This window comes from Trachinotus anak, unplaced genomic scaffold, assembly GCF_046630095.1.
Source record: "Trachinotus anak isolate AG129_WGS33_773 ecotype Australia unplaced genomic scaffold, CSIRO_AGI_Tana_v1 ptg000011l, whole genome shotgun sequence".
In the NCBI taxonomy this organism is placed as follows: Eukaryota; Metazoa; Chordata; class Actinopteri; order Carangiformes; family Carangidae; genus Trachinotus; species Trachinotus anak.
The window spans coordinates 6905819-6925000 of NW_027273862.1; the positions used below are offsets into that span (position 1 = coordinate 6905819).

At 40.9% G+C, this 19182-nt stretch overlaps 2 protein-coding genes across 4 annotated transcripts in view; one reads left to right on the forward strand and one right to left on the reverse strand.

Annotated features, from left to right (window-relative positions):
- Positions 1-15881, forward strand: part of adcy7 (adenylate cyclase 7) — a 57929-nt gene extending 42048 nt beyond the window's left edge. The window contains exons 11-27 of one of the 3 annotated variants that reach the window (XM_071489468.1): positions 577-759; positions 930-973; positions 3710-3769; positions 4641-4718; positions 6023-6092; positions 6420-6517; positions 6786-6870; positions 8016-8153; positions 8307-8405; positions 8992-9188; positions 9537-9648; positions 10042-10200; positions 11047-11193; positions 11488-11595; positions 11732-11846; positions 13167-13291; positions 13619-15881. In XM_071489468.1, the coding sequence (XP_071345569.1) occupies positions 577-759; positions 930-973; positions 3710-3769; positions 4641-4718; positions 6023-6092; positions 6420-6517; positions 6786-6870; positions 8016-8153; positions 8307-8405; positions 8992-9188; positions 9537-9648; positions 10042-10200; positions 11047-11193; positions 11488-11595; positions 11732-11846; positions 13167-13291; positions 13619-13765 (1965 nt within the window). In that variant the 3' untranslated portion in view covers positions 13766-15881. The remainder of the gene's footprint in view (positions 1-576; positions 760-929; positions 974-3709; positions 3770-4640; positions 4719-6022; positions 6093-6419; positions 6518-6785; positions 6871-8015; positions 8154-8306; positions 8406-8991; positions 9189-9536; positions 9649-10041; positions 10201-11046; positions 11194-11487; positions 11596-11731; positions 11847-13166; positions 13292-13618) is intronic. The other 2 variants (XM_071489469.1, XM_071489470.1) reach the window with 2 other exon arrangements.
- Positions 15882-15922: 41 nt separating this feature from the next.
- Positions 15923-19182, reverse strand: part of brd7 (bromodomain containing 7) — a 10303-nt gene continuing 7043 nt past the window's right edge. The window contains exons 14-17 of the mRNA XM_071489474.1: positions 18545-18632; positions 17427-17570; positions 16257-16397; positions 15923-16093 (exon numbers count right to left, since the gene is read on the reverse strand). Coding sequence (XP_071345575.1) covers positions 16020-16093; positions 16257-16397; positions 17427-17570; positions 18545-18632 — 447 coding nt within the window. The 3' untranslated portion in view covers positions 15923-16019. The remainder of the gene's footprint in view (positions 16094-16256; positions 16398-17426; positions 17571-18544; positions 18633-19182) is intronic.

Sequence of the window (19182 nt, forward strand, 5' to 3'; positions counted from 1 at the left end):
AGTTCTCTGTCCAACTTCCTTGGAAATGCATATTGTGAAGGGAAAGAGTGAGAAATATGTAGCTTTTGAAAACACCCACTCTTAAGAATACTCACTGATATGATGATTAAGCTTCTTAGGAGAAAAATAATTGTGTAAATATTATTTATTTATCATTGACCTGGTGACGCTTTCTGTTTGTCAAACATCCAGTGTCTTCTTTGTGTTGTGGTCCAGATGCTTTGTTATTTTTAATGTAATATACTTGCTGGGCATCTTCTAAAAGCAATGCCATGATTGTGTAAATGTTTTTTCCCACCATACTGGTTACTCTTTTAATTTTCTTCATCATTCAAATTTCACCAGATTTGGTACAGAAAAGGTTGGATGACTCATAGCAGTTGTTTTTTTTGCTACGCCATAGTTTGTTACCTGATTCATGCGGGCCTACCCTATTTGAAGTTAACTGACCAAATTTCTCTGTACATTGTGTAGGGACCCATGCACATACCAGCTCAACAACATACTCACTCTGACTTCTTTGCCTTAGAGGTTTAGCTGAATGCATATGGTAAATTTGTCTTTGTGTGTGTTAAGTCTAAGGACCCATCACTGAACCCCCGTAGCATGCCTAAACCTCGTGTGAATGATGGCCTGAAGATGCGGGCATCTGTGCGTATGACGCGTTACCTGGAATCCTGGGGGGCCGTCAAACCTTTTGCCCACCTCCAGAGCAGAGAGGGCTTCAGCACAGATACCAATGGAAAGTCACACTGCAAGGTGAGCAAATTGTGTATTTATTGTTTAAATGAAAGACAACATATAAGATAGTATACAAATTAAAAGCATGGTCGCTCTGTGCTTAAAGTTCTTTTAACTGATGTTCTGACTTAGAGTGCATCCAACATTACTTGTTGATGTAAACTGTAAAAATGTCCCATCTTTTCTAGGACATCCCCCTGCGACCAACCACTGGCTCCAAGATCACTGAGAGGTAAGACATGTCTCAGCTGTTACAGAAGCTACACATTGAATTCACGTGTGAAGTGCCCATTTGGTGACTGTTTTTTTTTTTTAAAGGTATATTATCCTGTAACAGAGTGAATGTGAAACTTGGCATGCCTAAAGAGACTGAATGTGCTCACACATAATCACCCTGGAATTCAGCCTGTGTAATAACCCTGTTGCTCAGTAGCATCTTGATGGCCGTGGCTTGAACAGGAAAGAGTGTCTCCCATCATCTTGCTCTGCCAAGTTTTTTCCATCTGTTCAAATAATCTGAATGAGTCATCTTTCCATCACATTTTATGGATAATATTGTGTAATACACTATATCAAACCATTTAGAGGGATAATTTCAATAACTATTGAGCTATTCAGATGGCGATTGATAATAATGTATAAGATGTATGTGTTTCATGGGGGAGGAAAAAAAATTCTTATGGGTTCAGGATTTAAGAGCAACTTGTTACATGTGAGATTTTCCTTTTGACTTGCAGTTTCTTACACTTTTTCTATGTGTGGATGCATGATTCACATTTTAAACATGAAACATGGTGGCTCACCATACCATTTGGGCCTAGTCTTTACCACAGCGGCCCGGGTTTGAGTCCGGCTTGTGGTCTGCATGTCATCACCTCTCTCTCCCAACTTTCCTGTGACTCACTCACAGTCACTAAAATAAACGCGAAAAAAGCCTGAAAAAAGTGGTGAAAAAATTGATGGTCTTATCTAGAATCATTAACAGTAAAGACCCAGACAGGATGTCCGGTGTCCTTTACTTAGACCTAATGTGTAGGTGTAAGTAATAAACCATCTTTGAGCTGCTATATGTAAATACCAGATGCCAGAGAAGGGAAATGAGAACATTACTACTTAACTTGAAAGTCTGAGTTGTGACTGTTTGATACAGATCCTTAAACTCCCTACTCATGAAATTCGAGGCTTGCAGCTTCTATGAAAAATCCCCAGCATGGGTAAAAATTTGCACCCACAGGCTATTAATTATAGGAGCTTCAGTTGATATTCACATCAAACAATTGTGATCTCAGTGATTTTGATCATGGCATGATTGTTGGTGGTTTGAATATTTCTGTAACTGCTGATCTCCTGGGATTTTCACAGTCTCTAGAGTTTTTACTCAGAATGGTGTGAAAAGCTAAAAACATCCAGTGAGAAGCAGTTCTGTGAATGGAAATGCAGATAACTACTCTTTACAGCTGTTGTGAGGGGAATCCAACACATCCAACCTTGAGGTGGATCGGATACAACAGCAGAAAAACGCAGCGGGTTCTTGGCTGACAGCCAAGAACAGAAATCTGAGAGTGAAGTGGGCACACGTTCACCAAAACTAGACACTGCTGGTGATGTAATGGTGTGGGAAATGTTATCTTGGCACACTTTGGATCCCTTAACACCAGACAATCATGTTTTGAATGCCACAGCCTATCTTGGTGTTGTTGCTGACCACTGTCATCCTTTTATGGGCATAATTTATCATCATATAATGACTGCTTCACATGATGATGCACCAAGTTACAAAGCAAGTCGTCTCAAACTGTTTTCATTAACATGACCATGAGTTCAGTGAACTTCAGTGGTCCTCCCAGTCACCAGAACTGAATTCAACAGAACAGCTTTGGGATGTGGTAGAACAGGAGATAGGCAGCATGAATGTGCAGCTGATAAATCTGCAGTAATGATGTGATACAATCATGTCAACATGGAGCAGAGTCTCAAATGAAAGTTTCCAACATCATGTGGAATCATTGTCAGGAAGAACTGAGGCAGTTTTGAGAGCGAAGGGAGGGTGTATCCTGCATTATTATGGTGTTCCTAATAAAGTGCTTGGTGGGTGCATATAAACAAATAACCTCATGTATGATTATATCATGTTAGTAATGATGCTGCTAGTTTATTGTACCAGAGTCATTAAGCAGTTAAACATGGACATAAGAGGAAGTGATTATAAGACTGGGTGAACTAGTTCTTAAACTCAAATATTATTTGACAATAAGACAACATACTATTGACAGTAAGTCTGTGTTCCCATAACTTTCAGTCACCACCTGCAGATAAAACATTCACCAACAGATTGCTTTCATTGACGGTCTGCTTAGTATAGCTGTGCTGCTTTGGCAGTTGTTCCTGCAATGTGGTGGGAGTGCTGAGCTCTATGACAAGCCCTTCCATTAGCTTCAAATAATGCACAGACAAATTGATTACGGTTATAGCTTATAATGGTTAATTCTCTTTGCCTGCCTGGCACAGGCAGTAAGCACACTGACAAATATTTAAAGTGTAGCTACTGATAAGTGGGCAGTACTCACCTACACAAACAGTGTGGGCTGGAGTAATGTGATTAGAGAAGATAAGTGTGTGCCTAAAAGCGCAAACATTCCCCCCTGGGAGAATGGAGGTTTTGCTTTCTGTGTTGGAAATTGTGAATTTCATTCATGTATTCACAGGCCACTGTAGCCGAGGCAGCAGCTGGTGAACACGTGTGAGGGAAATGAAGCGCACCCATTCAAGCTTGATGACATTACAGAATAGAATATATTTTTTCTGTGGTTAAAAGTAACAATTGTGACTGTGCTTCACCTGTTCAAAAGCCTATATCTAGCTGCTGTTAACTGTTTTAGATGGTTTTTTCACATTTATTTGATCACTGGCCCTGTGTATTTTTTCTGTGATGAATTTGTGTTTATGTCTTACTGTTGGGCCCTACCAGCTTTGATGAGTCTCTAGAGGAACCCTTCACCTTGTCCACACCTCCATTCAGCAGCTATAAGTGAGTGGGGCCTTCATGGCCTGCAAGGTCCCTTAGTGCAGTAGTTCTCAACTTTTTGGCTTGAGACCCCTTAAACAAAAAGAACTGATGCATATTAGTGCAACAATCAGCATGCTTCATGCAGCTTATGAAAAGGAACTATATAGTTATTTCTGAATTTATTAATTTTTGTGGGGGCAGAGGATCACAATAATTAAGAAAAGGATAACTTATTGCAATATACATTTCAGTAATTCGCACCCACCTTTTTAAGCATTCTGTGACTCCCCCACGCCCCAACAAAATTCAGTGCGGTGTCATGTGGCCCAGGGTGAGAACTACTGCCTTAGTAGAGAGCCGTTCTGTCCCAACACTAACCTGAGCAGAGGTGTAAAACTGTTCTTTCCTCACCATTTCTCACTGCTACCTCTTTGTAACAGGGCAAACGTGTGATCTCAAATGCCATCAGAAACCTTGTAACCTCTGTTAGTGGACTGACATGCTGCTTTTAACACTGATCACTGACTGGGGCTTGTGTGTATCTGGGTCTGTGCATCTGTGGTGAGTGTTTCCTTCCTGATGGAGTAGGGGGTTTCCAAGCAGAAGCACAGCAGAAACACTCCCACTGAATCTCACAGAGATCATCTAACACACAGCGTTCTGCATCCGGCACACTCCCCCTACAGAGCTCTATCACAGACACATACAGTATTTCTCTTTTCCACTAATGCTCAGAATGGCATTAACCAAGTTACCTCCAGGCACAGCTAAACTTGACCTGAGTAACCTGCATGACCTGATCTGGTTTTCTAGCATCTGCTCCAGTCAGCCTGTGTGTCTCGCTCTCTGTCCGTCTGCCTCTTTCTAATTGTCTGTGTGCTTTCCGCTGCAGGAACAAATCCCAGAAGAGTAAGTTTGACGAGGAGCTGCACAATGAGATGACCACTACCATAGATGAGCTCAGCAGCAAGTAGGTCAATTTTTACAATAAATCAAATCACATTGTTCATAAAATAAATTGCATGAAAAATATCATTTAAGGTTCAATTTGCAGTGAATCCCACAGGGCAGAAAAACTGTTCTCTATGAGTTGAAATTTTCAAAAAGGGTTGCACTTTGATGATAAAGCAGGAATTGGATTGGTCATTGAACATCCCAGCTGTGACATCACTGATGGTTTGAACTTTAGACATGGCTTTGCAAATTATATCAATTCAAATTTGGCCAAAATCTTAACTGTTTATAGTTTTAGGGGTGGCAGTATTGGTTTGTCAGTTGCTTCTTTGGTAGCTTGGTCCAGACGAAAATATCTCAACAACTATGAAATACATTATTATGAAATTGTGTTGCGACATTGTTGATTCCTGACAATGACTACCAATGACATTGGTGAACCGCACTCAGGATGACTTGCAATAACTTTGCTGATTTTCCTTTTAACGCCATCATCAGGTCAAAATTTCAAATTGACCAAAATGACTAAATACCTGCAAAACGAACAACATTCCCATCAGCCTCAGCTGTACTTTGTAAGTTATAGCATGCTAATACGTTAAGCTAAGAAGGTGAACATGTTAAATATTACATGTGCTAAACATCAGCATGTTAGCATTTTCATTGTGAGCACATTAGCACGTTGATGTTAGCATTCAACTCAAAGGACAACTGTGCCAAAGTACAGCCTCACACAGCTGCTAGCATGGCTGGAGTATGGCTCTTAGTCTTGTTACCATATCATTGCAAATACTATTAAATGTTAAATACGTTTACATATATTGATATCAAGACAATACTATAATAATTGATTTTTTTCTTTGTAAAATGTTAACTTTTTCATTTTTATGAGCGTGATATTTGATTCCTCCAGGATCTTACAAAGCTTAACCTAAAAGCCTTCATAATGGTCGATTGGTATCTGTACTGTATAGCGGTATAGTATATTGGCATGAAATTGTAGTTTTTTCAGTGTTTTTGTCTATAATGCATAGTATATTTTTGTTACCTTTCTGCATGTGTTTTGATTCAACATGCTCTGCGAGCATCACCCAGTTACCACTTGTTTATCGACTAACATCATCACAAGTGCAACAGCTATTTATGCCCTGTGTGATCCAGTGCTGATTTACCCTTAAAAGCAGTCACAGTGCGGATGTTAAATTTGTGACATGTACAAGTCAGAGCAATTATCTATTCTTTCTTTTTCTCTTTCCTCCTTCCTTCCTTTTGTGATTTCTCTATCCACCATTCCTGCCTTCCTTTCTCCCTCTCTCTCAGGCAGTGGTCTAAGTCTGAAGAGAGTGTCAGATTAGCTTTGTGGTTTCCAAAGAAAGATCTGGAAAAACAGGTTAGTTTGACACAAAGCTGCAAATTGATGAGTGGAATTATTTTAAATAATTTACAGTCCAGGCTGCAAGTATTTGGATAGCGTTTGATCCCTTGCAATTTGGGTACTGTGTTAAAACAGCTATATCTCACACACAAACCTGCGCAAATTAAAAGGGGAGACATGACATTTCAATGTGTTATTTTATTTATGCTGAAGCACAGAGACTGAAGAATGAATTGATGTGTTACTGTCCAAATACTTATGCTCTGGTCTGTATATTTCTACATTGTCATACTTTGCCATTCAAGCAGAGGTTCAGCTGTGTTCTGTGTTTCTTCCTCTAAGTACCGAGCCCTGGATTTGCCCATGTTTAAACACTATGTTGGCTGTGCAACCCTCATCTTCCTCTGCATATTTTTGGTTCAGATGCTTGTTACAAGAGAGTGAGTATGACCAAATTTTCTTGTGTTACTTCTACTCAAATCTACTCAAAAGTGTTGACACTTATTATCCTGCAGTGCAACTGAGAAGAACAGGCAGTTTGCATCTTTTCAAAGTTCTAAGATGTAGCATCATTTGTCACAAGCCATCTGTTATTTCAAAAGCACATTGAAGATAATATGAATATGAAGATAATAGGGGCACTGCTTGGGAAAAGGCAATGTTGATGGAGACTGATTTCTGACATGCACCGGTTTTTATCTCCCTCAGTCGACAGATGTTGGGGAAGTCATTTGGAGTGTTGGTTTGTGTGCTGCTGCTGACCCTGGCCATCTGTTACGCAGGTCACTTACAGGTCAGTGTGTGAAGTCTTACATTCACATTCAACATTCAGATATTTAGGTGTTTCAGTTCAGATGTCAGCTCTTTTCAGCCAGTTTGTTAGTAAAAAATTAGCCTCACAGTCACAGCAACCATTTCACACCTCATCACAGGAGCCTGTCACACCATGCTGGGTGCAGGCCAAGCATCAGTGTGGAAAGGTTTTCATTTGTCCAGCAGCACGTGTTTAAGTCCCATATTGTATAATGCTGGCCTTGGATAGACTTGAATTACATGTGTATAACTCACAAGTGTTTTGCCGTTAAGTGGTATTCAATTAATTAAATGTGAAATTCTTTATTGATTACTGTGTTCCTGTAGTGTAAGGCCACAAAAGATGAATGCCATAAAAAAAACAGCAACAGCCTTCAGGGAAAATGTAGTTTTCCTCACCATCTGTCCATTGCCCTTTGTAAGCTTAGTCCCCATTATTTGGGCTGTATTATCCCATAAGTAATGCACAGAGGATGTCTTTTAAAAACAAAATGGATAAGAAGGCTGTATGATAGAGTCCATCTACTAACCTTGTGGTGAGACTGTTGAGACTGAGGATGAACTTTAAATACAGTACATACCTTCTGGGTCAGGCAGTGTGGCAGCCTTTACATTGACAATCCTGAAACATTCGTCAGAAAAGATGTTGTCATATATGAACATAAAGTTTAATAATTGCATGTTATTAATTGCACAGATTAAATTTTTGTTTAATGACTTTAATTTTTTTTTTTTTTTTTTTTTTTTTACATACCGAAGAATTTTAGGCAGGAGGTTTAGGTGTTTGCACCTTGTGTTTTGCATTATTAAGGGTGAAAAGGGTGTGTGGTGTCTGCCTCACTGTGCCAGAATTATCCAGTGTGAATGGAAACATATCATGGAAGCTGCCCCCTGCATTCACAGTGCTGCAGCTTTCTATAGCTAACCTACTGAGTTGGTGGGTGACAAATGACATTCAGTCCTTGACAGGCAGAGTTTTCTCCGCTCAGACGGACTCCTTCACTGGAAACAACAAAAGCACTGAGTCACTCACACATGATGTCTAGAGATGACTGTGTAAGAGTCACATGCTCCTCATACCTGTTTGATTCCATCTCCCTCCTCATTTCTCTTTATCTTCTGCAGCGGCTGTTTCCAGACAAGTTGTCAAGGTGCCAGTGGCTGCCAGCTGTGTCGGAGGCGGTGGTAAAGCGGCCATGTGTGCGCCTCCCTCTGGCCACCATCACCACTGCGGTCATCATTATCTTGGCAGTGTTCAACCTGGTAAGACTGCACTCACATGTTGAGTGCTACAAGAGGGTCACTATATACTCTGCTATTTCTAGCTGCGCTGCACTTCATAGCTGCCATGCCAGACTTCAAAGCACTCTGTCCGGTGTTTAATTGTCACTCTAATCTTTTTTTATCCCCCTGCAGTGCTTTTTCCCGACACACATGAGACAAGACATTGCTGACCTTTGTCACACAAATCATTCCTCGTTCAAGGCATTAGATGGAGACCTTTTCTGCCTCCCTGTGAGTGATGGATTAGTTAACCCTAGACAATAATAAAATGGCAATATCTAATGTTTTTTTCATATCAGGCCAGATTAAATAGTATTTTCAATTAATGCTGCTATGTATTTAATGTAATACCAGAGACGACATGATGCCAGGAGGGTGGATTTTTGCATCACTATCACTTGAGAGTTTCTGGATTTTTTTAAGCAACTTTGGCAAAAAAAGAGAGATCAATGCAGGGACCAAAACTTCAGACCTTTTTAATTGGAATGTTTGAACTGTTAAATGTGGGTGCTGCTCGATGAATGGAGGAGATGGTTGGGGGGCTCAAGCTAAAACATATTAACACATAATCACAGTGCAGTTGTTGGGCACAGGTTTGCACTTTAATCTGTCATTTAACAGCATGTAACCACTCTGGGTACCTTTCCTGTCTATGCAATAAACAAACCCATTGAGCCCCTTTGAGGGAAACTTGAATTCCTCTCCAATGTGCTGAGGTGTCCTTAGGATATTGTCGGATACTGTGTAAAGTTGTGTAAAGTTGCCTCTGTTATTTGTCCCAGGTCTAATTCCATCTCTTCCTCTTTCTCTCGCTCAGTACTCTGTATACTGCTGTATCCTCTCCCTCATTGCATGTGGAGTCTTCCTTCGGGTGAGCTTTGAGCTCAAAGTGCTCTTCCTCACCGTGGCCTCCACAGCATACTACATTATCATCCTCAGCACCAGGAGGGAACTCTTTGTGGTTTACGGACATTTCCTCTATGCTCAGACCAATAGCAGCTGGACCTGCAGCAGGTGGGATTCAGTGTAAACAGAAAATCCTGCAGCCTGTCTGGTAGTTTTTTGTTTTCTGCCGCTCCTCTTGAAGTCTTACTCTGTGGCTTTTTGGCACAAGAACATAAGCTCTCAGTACATCATGTATATCAAACAAAGAAATGATTGAAGCAGATATATATATATGTATATATTCAAACTATATAACTTATCTGAATCATTTTAAATAAAATAAACAACCAGAACGATGAGGGTGCTGATAGTCCAAGTTCCCTTAAAAATACATTAATTTACTCCCCATTTACTTTGAATGATGATGTGTGAAATATGTAATTTGAAGTCAAGTCAAAGTTCTCATTTGTTCTCCAGCAGTGAAGACGAATCCATCCTGAGATGGATAGGGCTGGTGAAACACCCACAGGTGATGAGCTGCATATACATCACCTTGTTCCTGGTTACTATGCTCATCATTGCACAACAGGTAATGACAACTGTTGGCTTTTCCTTCTCATTTAATTTCTTTGCCATTTTTATCCCTCACAGTACGATCAGACAATTTGAAAGCATGTTATCAGATCAGAAATGTAATATGCGTGCAAATGGAGCCGACAAATGCACATATTCATATACTGAGAAACTTTTCACTGGTATTGTATGTAAAGTAATGCCTGTCATGATTTTATCTACACCTTCATCTACATGTGTCTGTCCCTGCTGCCAGTTAAATCATATAAAGTATTAAAATGGTGGAAATAAGTAAATCAATTAGGCTGCAAGAAATCCAGGAAAATTCCAGTTAACGCAGTTAAGTTATGGTTTTCTTCGTTGTCTGCTCTAACCTCTAACCTCACTGTGTGTCTGTGTCTGTTACTAGAATGAGTCCTGCTTCCGCCAGGACTTCCTACTAAAGTACAAGAACCACACAGAGCAGGACGAGATAGAGACCAGGGAGAACCTGAACCGCCTGCTGCTAGAGAACGTGCTGCCGGCCCATGTGGCAGCACTGTTTGTCGGGGAGAACAAAAAGAACGAGGTGAGATGCTTCCCAGTCTATTTCTTTCATGGAGAAATATAAAAAAATAATAATAAAAAAAGTTTGCCAGATTTATTACTACTACTTTCAGCAAAACAACATACATGACTTGTTTATGTGAAGTTCAATATTTAATCATCTCAGGTTTACAATTTTAACATAAAACAGGGAAGTTTTTTTTCCTCTTTTAAATCCAGTGTCTCCTCTGATTTGAGTCTTTCCAAAATATTGTGTCATTTCTAAAATGAGGTTAACGTTCCATTAATCTCTGAGACATTTGGTCAGTGTAGCAACAACAGTTTTAAAAAAGGAAAAGATAGAAAATAAGTGGTAGACACAAGCAGAGGGAATGTTTTGTCCCTAAGTGAAACATGACATTGTAAACCTCCAGTGTGCATCTGCATCAGGACATCAGATTATCACTGACAATGACTTTATTGTGAAGGTTAAAAAAAGATGACACTGGGCATCATATTACCATCCTGGACATCTTTGCTTCCAGTGTTGTAATTATTGCTGTGGTGATTATGCTGAAGCAAAAGTAGTTTTACTGGAGAGACACTGGTTGACTTGAGTTAGGGTTATTGAGTAGCTTGTGTGGGGATTTGGGAAAGGTAGTGCTGCATGTTTAAAAAAAAAATAAAAATCTCAAGTTTGGTGTAGCATTTGTAATTGGTTTCCATGACCATTAACATCAGCCCAAAACTGTGAGTTGTTGTAGTTATGGGAGGCCTGTCTGAAAATGTCACTTAAATACCCAAAACCTATATTAAAGCCAAACAATCTCATTGTCCTCCCTGTTAAAATTATTAACTCATATTTTGCGTTTTGGGTTTTTCCTAACAGGACCTCTACTACAAGTCCTACGACTGTGTGTGTGTGATGTTCGCCTCGGTGCCGGATTTCAAAGAGTTTTACACCGAGTGCGATATCAACAAGGAGGGCCTGGAATGCCTGAGGCTGCTCAACGAGATCATTGCCGACTTTGACGAGGTCAGGAAGACAAAGAAGGACATCCTGTGTCATCCTCATCCTTCTCTGTGATACATGACAGCTGCGTCTTCAAAGCCTTAGTCTGTTATCAGCAGCTCTGTTTGTGTAATTATTCCAATTCCAAATGTTAACCATGTGGACATGGTTAGCACTGTGCTGAAACAGTATTATTATCCAGCTAAACCCCTACAGTGTAAATGCCAGCAGGAGCAAGTACTGTAACTGATGAGCAACAGGAGGATGAGGTTCCCACATGCACATGTTCACTCGTTTTGCTTTCCTCTAACCCAACAGCTGCTGTCCAAGCCAAAGTTCAGCGGTGTGGAGAAGATCAAGACAATTGGCAGCACTTACATGGCTGCTGCTGGGCTTAGTGGGACGCCTGGTCAGGAGAACAATCAGGTGGAGTAGCTACTGCGTCAGACCCGGGTCAGATCGGCTCTGTTAAATGTTTCTCAGCAAGTCATCAGCACAAAAGAAACATAATGCAGTCATAATGCGGTAGTGGACTGACATGGCTCTGATTGTGTTCTTTCAGGACATAGAGAGGCAACAGGCCCAGATAGGGAACATGGTGGAGTTTGCCATCGCTCTGATTGGCAAGTTGGATGGCATCAACAGACACTCGTTCAATAGCTTCAGGCTCCGTGTGGGTGAGTGTGATCAGCTGTGGCATAAACCTTTCATTGACTGAACACTGCACCGTATCCAGCTCTGATGGGGCCGACTCCACAACCCAACAGGTTTCTCTGGTTGTACGCTGCATGATTGACATTTATGCAGCACTCTTGAAATGAGAGAAGTAGCATTCACTAACACTCAAGTTTAACAGTTGTATCAGAGTGAACCCATCTTTTTAAGATAATGTCCAGTCACCTGTGACATAAATCTGTTGTATCAGCATTGTGGTCGCTTGAGAAGTTATTGTGGTCAACTTCTGTACATCAAATAATATATAAAGTAAATGTTATTGTCAAGCCATAGAGACAGAACCCATATGAGAGTATGTGTGTTGTGACTGCAGTCCTGACACAGTTATTCCCAGACAGTTGATTCTGAGCAGACAGAAACTTGGATAAAAGTTTTGGTTAAAACATTTACATTTCTTTGGAGATAAAAACCTACGTAAGGCATAAACACTGAATCTCAAACTGAGTGGTATAAACCGTTTTTTAACGGATTACTGTCCTTATCAGCAGCTGTGTCTGAACACATTGTAACTCTGAAACAATACACACTCACTTCTGCTCTTGAAATATATGTTTATTATAAAGCAATTAGTGTTTGGCACAGAGCTTTTCCGTAACCAGTGACAGCATGCTTCCCCCAGGCTCTGGATGGACTCATTGATGTTATGAGATTAGCTGCAAAATTCTTTTTCCTTTTTGATTTTGTCAACAGCTTTTGCACTGTGCAGACACAGCTCTGATGGCGGTCCCCATCAAATAAAGTAAATAACTTGTGTAATATGTGCTGTGATTAGCTGTGAAACAGATTTCTTCTTCCACTTTTAACATTCAAACTTATTGATAAATGCAGTGAATTACATGTCTTTGTTGTTTAATATCAGACATGTTCATTCTACTTTGTCTGGGTTGTCAGGGAGGAATTTGACGTAGTGTTTGCACTTTTAAAAAACACTGAGATGGATTAAAAAAAACACATAAAATATTGTCCAAACATTTTACAACTAGGCACTGTTTCATTGTGTCCTTTTGCTGCTTAATGTCCTTGACAAAAATGTTTGCTTTGTAGTAATGAATAAAAATGTTTTTTATTAGGTTTTTTAAAACCTTTAAAACATTTTTACCTTTTCATGGAACATCTCCACCTCTACTGAGATCTGTAGATGGAGGACTCTCGAATGGAGCCTCTACATGTTGTCACTTTCTCTGTAACTTCTGCACATGTACAAATACACAATAATACAGCATTAAATTTTGGATGTGGTGTTCTTGGTTGTTCTCCCACAGGCATTAATCATGGCCCAGTGATAGCTGGAGTGATCGGGGCGAGAAAACCTCAGTATGACATTTGGGGCAACACGGTCAATGTGGCCAGCAGAATGGAGAGCACCGGGGAGCTTGGAAAGATCCAGGTACATTCACAGTACAGCACAGTCCAACAAAGGCGAAGACAAAAGAACAATTCCCGTCCTCAGCCAGTCATAAGAACCTCTCATGAGATGAACATTTTATTTGTGTTGTTTCTGCAACTGCACTTTATTGCTATGACACATTCACTTGTGGGTTTAAAGCAAGTCATGTTTGAACTTGAGAAATTACTTGTTATTTGGGACCACGTGATTACATTTAAGTTTTATGATGAAGTCTGTTATTATTTTGCAACATGAAAAAAAAAAGACTGTTTAAAGTGGACTTTTCTTAGCTGCGGTTGTGCATTATTATTTTGTGTCTACTTCCAGGTAACAGAGGAAACAGCTGCTGTGCTGCAGAAGCTGGGATACTCGTGCGAGTGTCGAGGATTTATCAACGTCAAGGGGAAAGGGGAGCTAAGAACCTTCTTTGTGTGTACCGACATGAGCAAGCAGCAAGGTATGGGGCTGAGCTGAGGCCAGGCCGCCACCGCCAACAGAACTGGAGACAGACTCATGTACACGAGTCACAGTTTACAAACTCCTTCACACCACAAGTGTTGAGACAGGTGTGACCGTAATACAGCTGTGTTCCTGTGACGTTGCTGAATGACAATACTGAGGAGTATTACGGACTTAAAGGAACTGCCGGATGTGATGTTGAACTCTCTCTGCTTGGGACCTTTTTGTCAGATCAGGATGTGGCAGCCATGCTGGATGGTCAGTACGTACAATCACCATCTTTTCTACTCAGAAACACGTTCACCTCCAGCGATCAGTCACTTTTGTACTTTTTTTCATCTTTAACTTAGATGTTGTTTGTGAAAGAAAATATGCATGGTGTACTAATGCCAAATGCAGTTGTGTATTTTTGAAGACCTGTTTGGTCATTTGAAAAACAAAACAATGGATTCTGTTTGGATCATAATGCGAAACCTATCTGGTTTCCTGTTTGACAAGGGGCGGACACTCTGCTCTGTTACTGTGTAATGAGCAAGACGTGGGGTTATGTGACAGAGCTGTTTCAGAAACAGAAACAGGCTGTACAGTAGATATAGAAAAACTCTTTACTTTCTCCTCTCTGCAAGACATATTCAGACAACAAAAAGTACATTTCAATTTTCGGCCAAGCTACAAATCCTAAGATTACTGTATCCTCAGCACCTTCAATTGCCCCATAAGTTTAGATTTAACAAGTCTGTATGTGAAGCTCTTAAGTTCCAGCTGTGCAGTTTGGCCTGAGTAATATATAGATACACTATATTGCCAAAAGTATTCACTCACCCATCCAAATAATTGAAACCAGGTGTTCCAATCACCTCCATGGCCACAGGTGTATAAAATCAAGCACCTGGGCATGCAGACTGTTTCTACAAACATTTGTGAAAGAATGGGTCGCTCTCAGGAGCTCAGTGAATTCCAGCGTGGTACTGTGATAGGATGCCACCTGTGCAACAAGTCCAGTCATGAAATTTCCTCGCTCCTAAATATTCCCCAGTCAACTGTCAGTGGTATGATAACAAAGTGGAAGCGATTGGGAATGACAGCAACTCAGCCACGAAGTGGTAGGTCACGTAAACTGACGGAGCAGAGTGAGCGGATGCCGAGGCGCACAGTGCGCAGAGGTCGCCAACTTTCTGCAGAGTCAATCGCTACAGACCTCCAGACTTCATGTGGCCTTCAGATTAGCTCAAGAACAGTGCATAGAGAGCTTCATGGAATGGGTTTCCATGGCCAAGCAGCTGCAAGCCATACATCACCAAGTGCAATGCAAAGCGTCAGATGCAGTGGTGTAAAACACGCTGCTCTAGAGCAGTTGAGATGCGTTACCTGGAGTGACGAATCTCGCTTCTCCATCTGGCAATCTGATGGACGAGTCTGGGTTTGGCAGACTGACCTCAACCCGATAGAACACCTTTGGGATGAATTAGAGTGGAGACTGAGGCCTTCTCGTCCAACATCACCTCACAAATGCGCTTCTAGAAGAATGGTCACAAATTCCCATAAACACACTCCTGAACCTTGTGGACAGCCTTCCCAGAAGAGTTGAAGCTGTTAAAGCTGCAAAGGGTGGACCGACGTCATATTAAACCCTATGGATTAAGAATGGGATGTCACTTAAAATTCATATGCAAGTCAAGGCAGGTGGGTGAATACTTTTGGCAGTATAGTGTATATGACAAGATATTTGCTGTTTCAGGAGGAGGAAAACAAATGTGCTGTATGTATGCCATCTATTTAAGTGTTTATTCTGCTCAGATAAGAAATCAGTGTCTTTTGCTGCCTGTCTGCATATATGCTGCAATGCGGGAAACCTGTGACGCTCCCTTTAGTGTCCTCAGTGCTTGTGATCCAACAACCTGCCTGCTGTGAATGTTTTTCTGGTTCCAACTCAGATGATCACCTGACCCGATCTGGATCGCTCTCTGTGCCTCTGAAAACTTGATTTGTCTCATGGGCTTACCTTTTGAGACCACCATCTTGTGTGTAATTGTGATTACAAAATAATAATGTATTGGCCTTTATGTGAACAAATGTGATATTGAATTTTGTACAGCTTCAGAATGTAATAAATGTTTTCCTAAGTCTGTAATTTGTTGTGCAATATTTCACGAAAGCCAACATTTCTATATAAAAAAATTGTTTATTGACTGAAATGCATACAAATGTCACACAAGCACCTCTTTGTACAAAACTTAAGTTATTAAACTGAATGAGGGTGGTTGAGATTTCACTTGACAGCGACGACTGGAACCGTATCTTGACAAGTGGACGAGGTCTCCATTGGTTCAGCCATCTCTTGCACTGAAAGCATTGAAAAGTAAAGAGGTGCTAAGTTGTGGCTGAAATGTTTTGTATTTGTAAGGTTAAATTAGGCATTCAGGGATGTTAAATACAATATTCAAGTTAAAAACTGCATGGCCCACAGGTTACACAAAGACAGAAGTTTGCACATCAGGTGTTTTACCTGTGGTGAGGTCTATGAAGGGCTCAGGGGGTTCTGGAGGTACCGCGATGCCCATGGCCTTCCTGATGCCGTAGATGCTGCTGACGTCACACGGCGCCACTTGGCCAGTCAGCTCAGCCAGGTTCCCAGTCACCTTCTCAGCTGCGAAGGCAAGAGAAGGAACATTATCAAGACAGCAGGAAATTATGTAAAGCTTTGTGTGATTTGTATTTCAAGAAAAGGTCATCTAAGCTAATCTTGGTTTAGCTGTATTTTTTCTTTTTATTTTTTGCTATTGATTCAACCAATAGCCAGCACGTTTTCCCATAGAACATTCTGTCATGTTTAAGAAAAAGTTCAACATTTTGGAGACTGTGCTTATTTGCTTTAGATGAGAAGAATTAGAAGTTTACAGTAGATATGTAGCTGGAGTTACCAAGCTGTTAGCTTAGCTTAGCAAAAAGAGTGAAACCGGGGGGGAAAACAGCTAGCCTGGCTCTGTCCAAATGTAAAAAGACCCACCTACCGGCATCTCTAAAGCTCACTAGTTAGCATGTTGTATCTTGTTTGTTTATTCTGTACAAAAATAAAGTGTCTAATCTACTAACTAAACTTTAGCTTGTACATTTTTAACTTGTTTTTATTATATCCTTATTGTGTTTTTTGAAATGTTGTGTGTTTGTATGGAGCTGTCTGTATTTCTAGTGGTCTGTCTTGCGTGTTGTTGGGCCAAAGACAATTTTATAAATGTTTTCACACTTACTTTTTACACTAATTAAACAAGATATAATGTTAACTAGTGAGCTTTACAAGTTCATTTTGTTACTTTTGGGCATGAACAGAGTTAGCTGTCACCCGGGTTACCAGCCCTAATGCTAAGCTAGTGTAACCTACATGTTCACCAGTTAGCCAACTTAGCCAAAGTAAACTCCTAGGAAAGGACAAAAGAGTAGTGCAAATATTTAACACCCACAAATTGAAAACACAAAACTGCCACTTCAACAATCACATCCCTGGGAATGAGGTCAATGTCACTGGCTAAACTGTGAATTCTTGTCTGAAGCTAAAAGACAAACCATATCTGTGCAGGATGGCCACTAAAAGATAAAGGGAGTGTTGTTAGAGGTCTGCAGGTGGAGGTTACGGCTTGAGTGGAGGAACAAAACGGGCCCTGCACTAAGAGGCTCTTACCTAGCTCCAGCTCTTTGGCAGTCGGGGCCAGCAAGCAGATCATGTTCGGAGGCTGCTTGGCGCTCAGACGCTCCTTCTGTGCTTCCTGCAAGTTGCGCAGCAGCTTTGTAGTCTCGTCCAATTTCTGCTGGAAGTGTAGGGCCTCTGTGACAGATAAGGGAGGTGAGGGGGAGAGAGACAGACAACACACACACACAGTTAATACTTCCTCTGCATTCCTCCAGTTACCTTGTGCTAACCCCTCCTGTTCTCGGTTACACATGTCCCCCACACAATACATCCATTCTTTCTGAGCCCTGATGTTGGACCCCTCAGTCTTACAGTTACATTAGTATCTGAGAGCACTGAGCCACCATCTCTCTGCTTTAGATGAGGGCTGTGACAACGGGTGGTTATGTGACAGGTTTATACACTTATCATTACATAAAACTGCAACGTGAGATTACTTTGGTATTGAATGTAAATAGAGCTGAAAAAATATTTTGAACTATATGAAGCAAATCAACAGAAAACAAAGCTGCTATAATTTTAATAATTATGTAATTGTCATTCATTAGGCAACATTATCTGTTTCCAGCCTCTTTAAAGTGAGGATTTGCTATTTTTCTGTTTTATATCTGAAAATTTGGTTGGACAAAACAACTGTTTTAAAAAATTATCCACATACACATATGAACATTGAAAGTGTTACATGTAGCTTTTTACTTGTTCCTCATGTCCATGTGAGCGATGAAGCTACCTTCTTACTGATGCCATTCCAGCGCTCAGTCAATGTAAAAGCTGCTGAGCAAGAAAACACTATTTGTGGAGACAAAAAGGGGGAATTCTCTGCTACAAAGACACTCACTCAATTTAACGATGTTCAATTACTGAAGCTTCACATTAGTTTCAGCTGAACTTCTGACAATTTGACACAGAATGAAGATGAGTGAATTAGACTGAAATCACTGTTCTAAGGGATTTCTTCAGGGCCCATATGGACATTTGGAACACACAGCAACTGGCATGGGGCTATTGTATTACAATGGACTGGAAAAATTGAAAAATTAATCAATACATTAACTCAAAATAATTATTTGAATAAATCTAAAACAAACTAAGAAAGTCACAAGTTTTACCCCCAGAGAGCTCCTCAGTCATCTGCAGGCCTGCAACGGAGCACAGGGCGTCCAGTCTGCTGCAGCTGGATGCTTCAGGTTCAGCTACCTACAAGAGACAGAGGGGAAACAACATGTTAAGTCAGAGTAGAAAAATGCATTTCTCATTGGACAGCTGACGCTTCAAGGGAACATCCAGGACCTTTGAGGCCTCTTTAGTCATGCTGTGACTTTTCTCCAATAAAATCAAATCTGATGAAAAGCTGCAACACCCAGGCACGGGATGAGAATAAACTGGAGAGCAGCCAAGAACAGCAAACAGCCAGGACAGAGGGTTGCTGTGTGCCTGACGCAGGGGCCTGTGCTTTGGTTTCCTCTGCTGCTCTGAGGAGCGATTCAGCCGTGCTGCCAGCGGGCACTGAAAGAAAACATGGGCCTCTCCAATTTCTCCACCAGCGGGCCTTTAGCGAACAGCACCGCTGTGTTTGGAAGGGAAATGTTCTTTCCATGCGTGGATGGATCAAAGCTAAACGCAGGCCCCTGCTATGTTGACACAGCTGGTTGATGCAGCAGCCATCTGCAAAGGCCATCTATACTGACAAAATGAAATCAAGCATCCACACGAGGTGTTATGCAAGAACGTGCTTTACAACAAAACA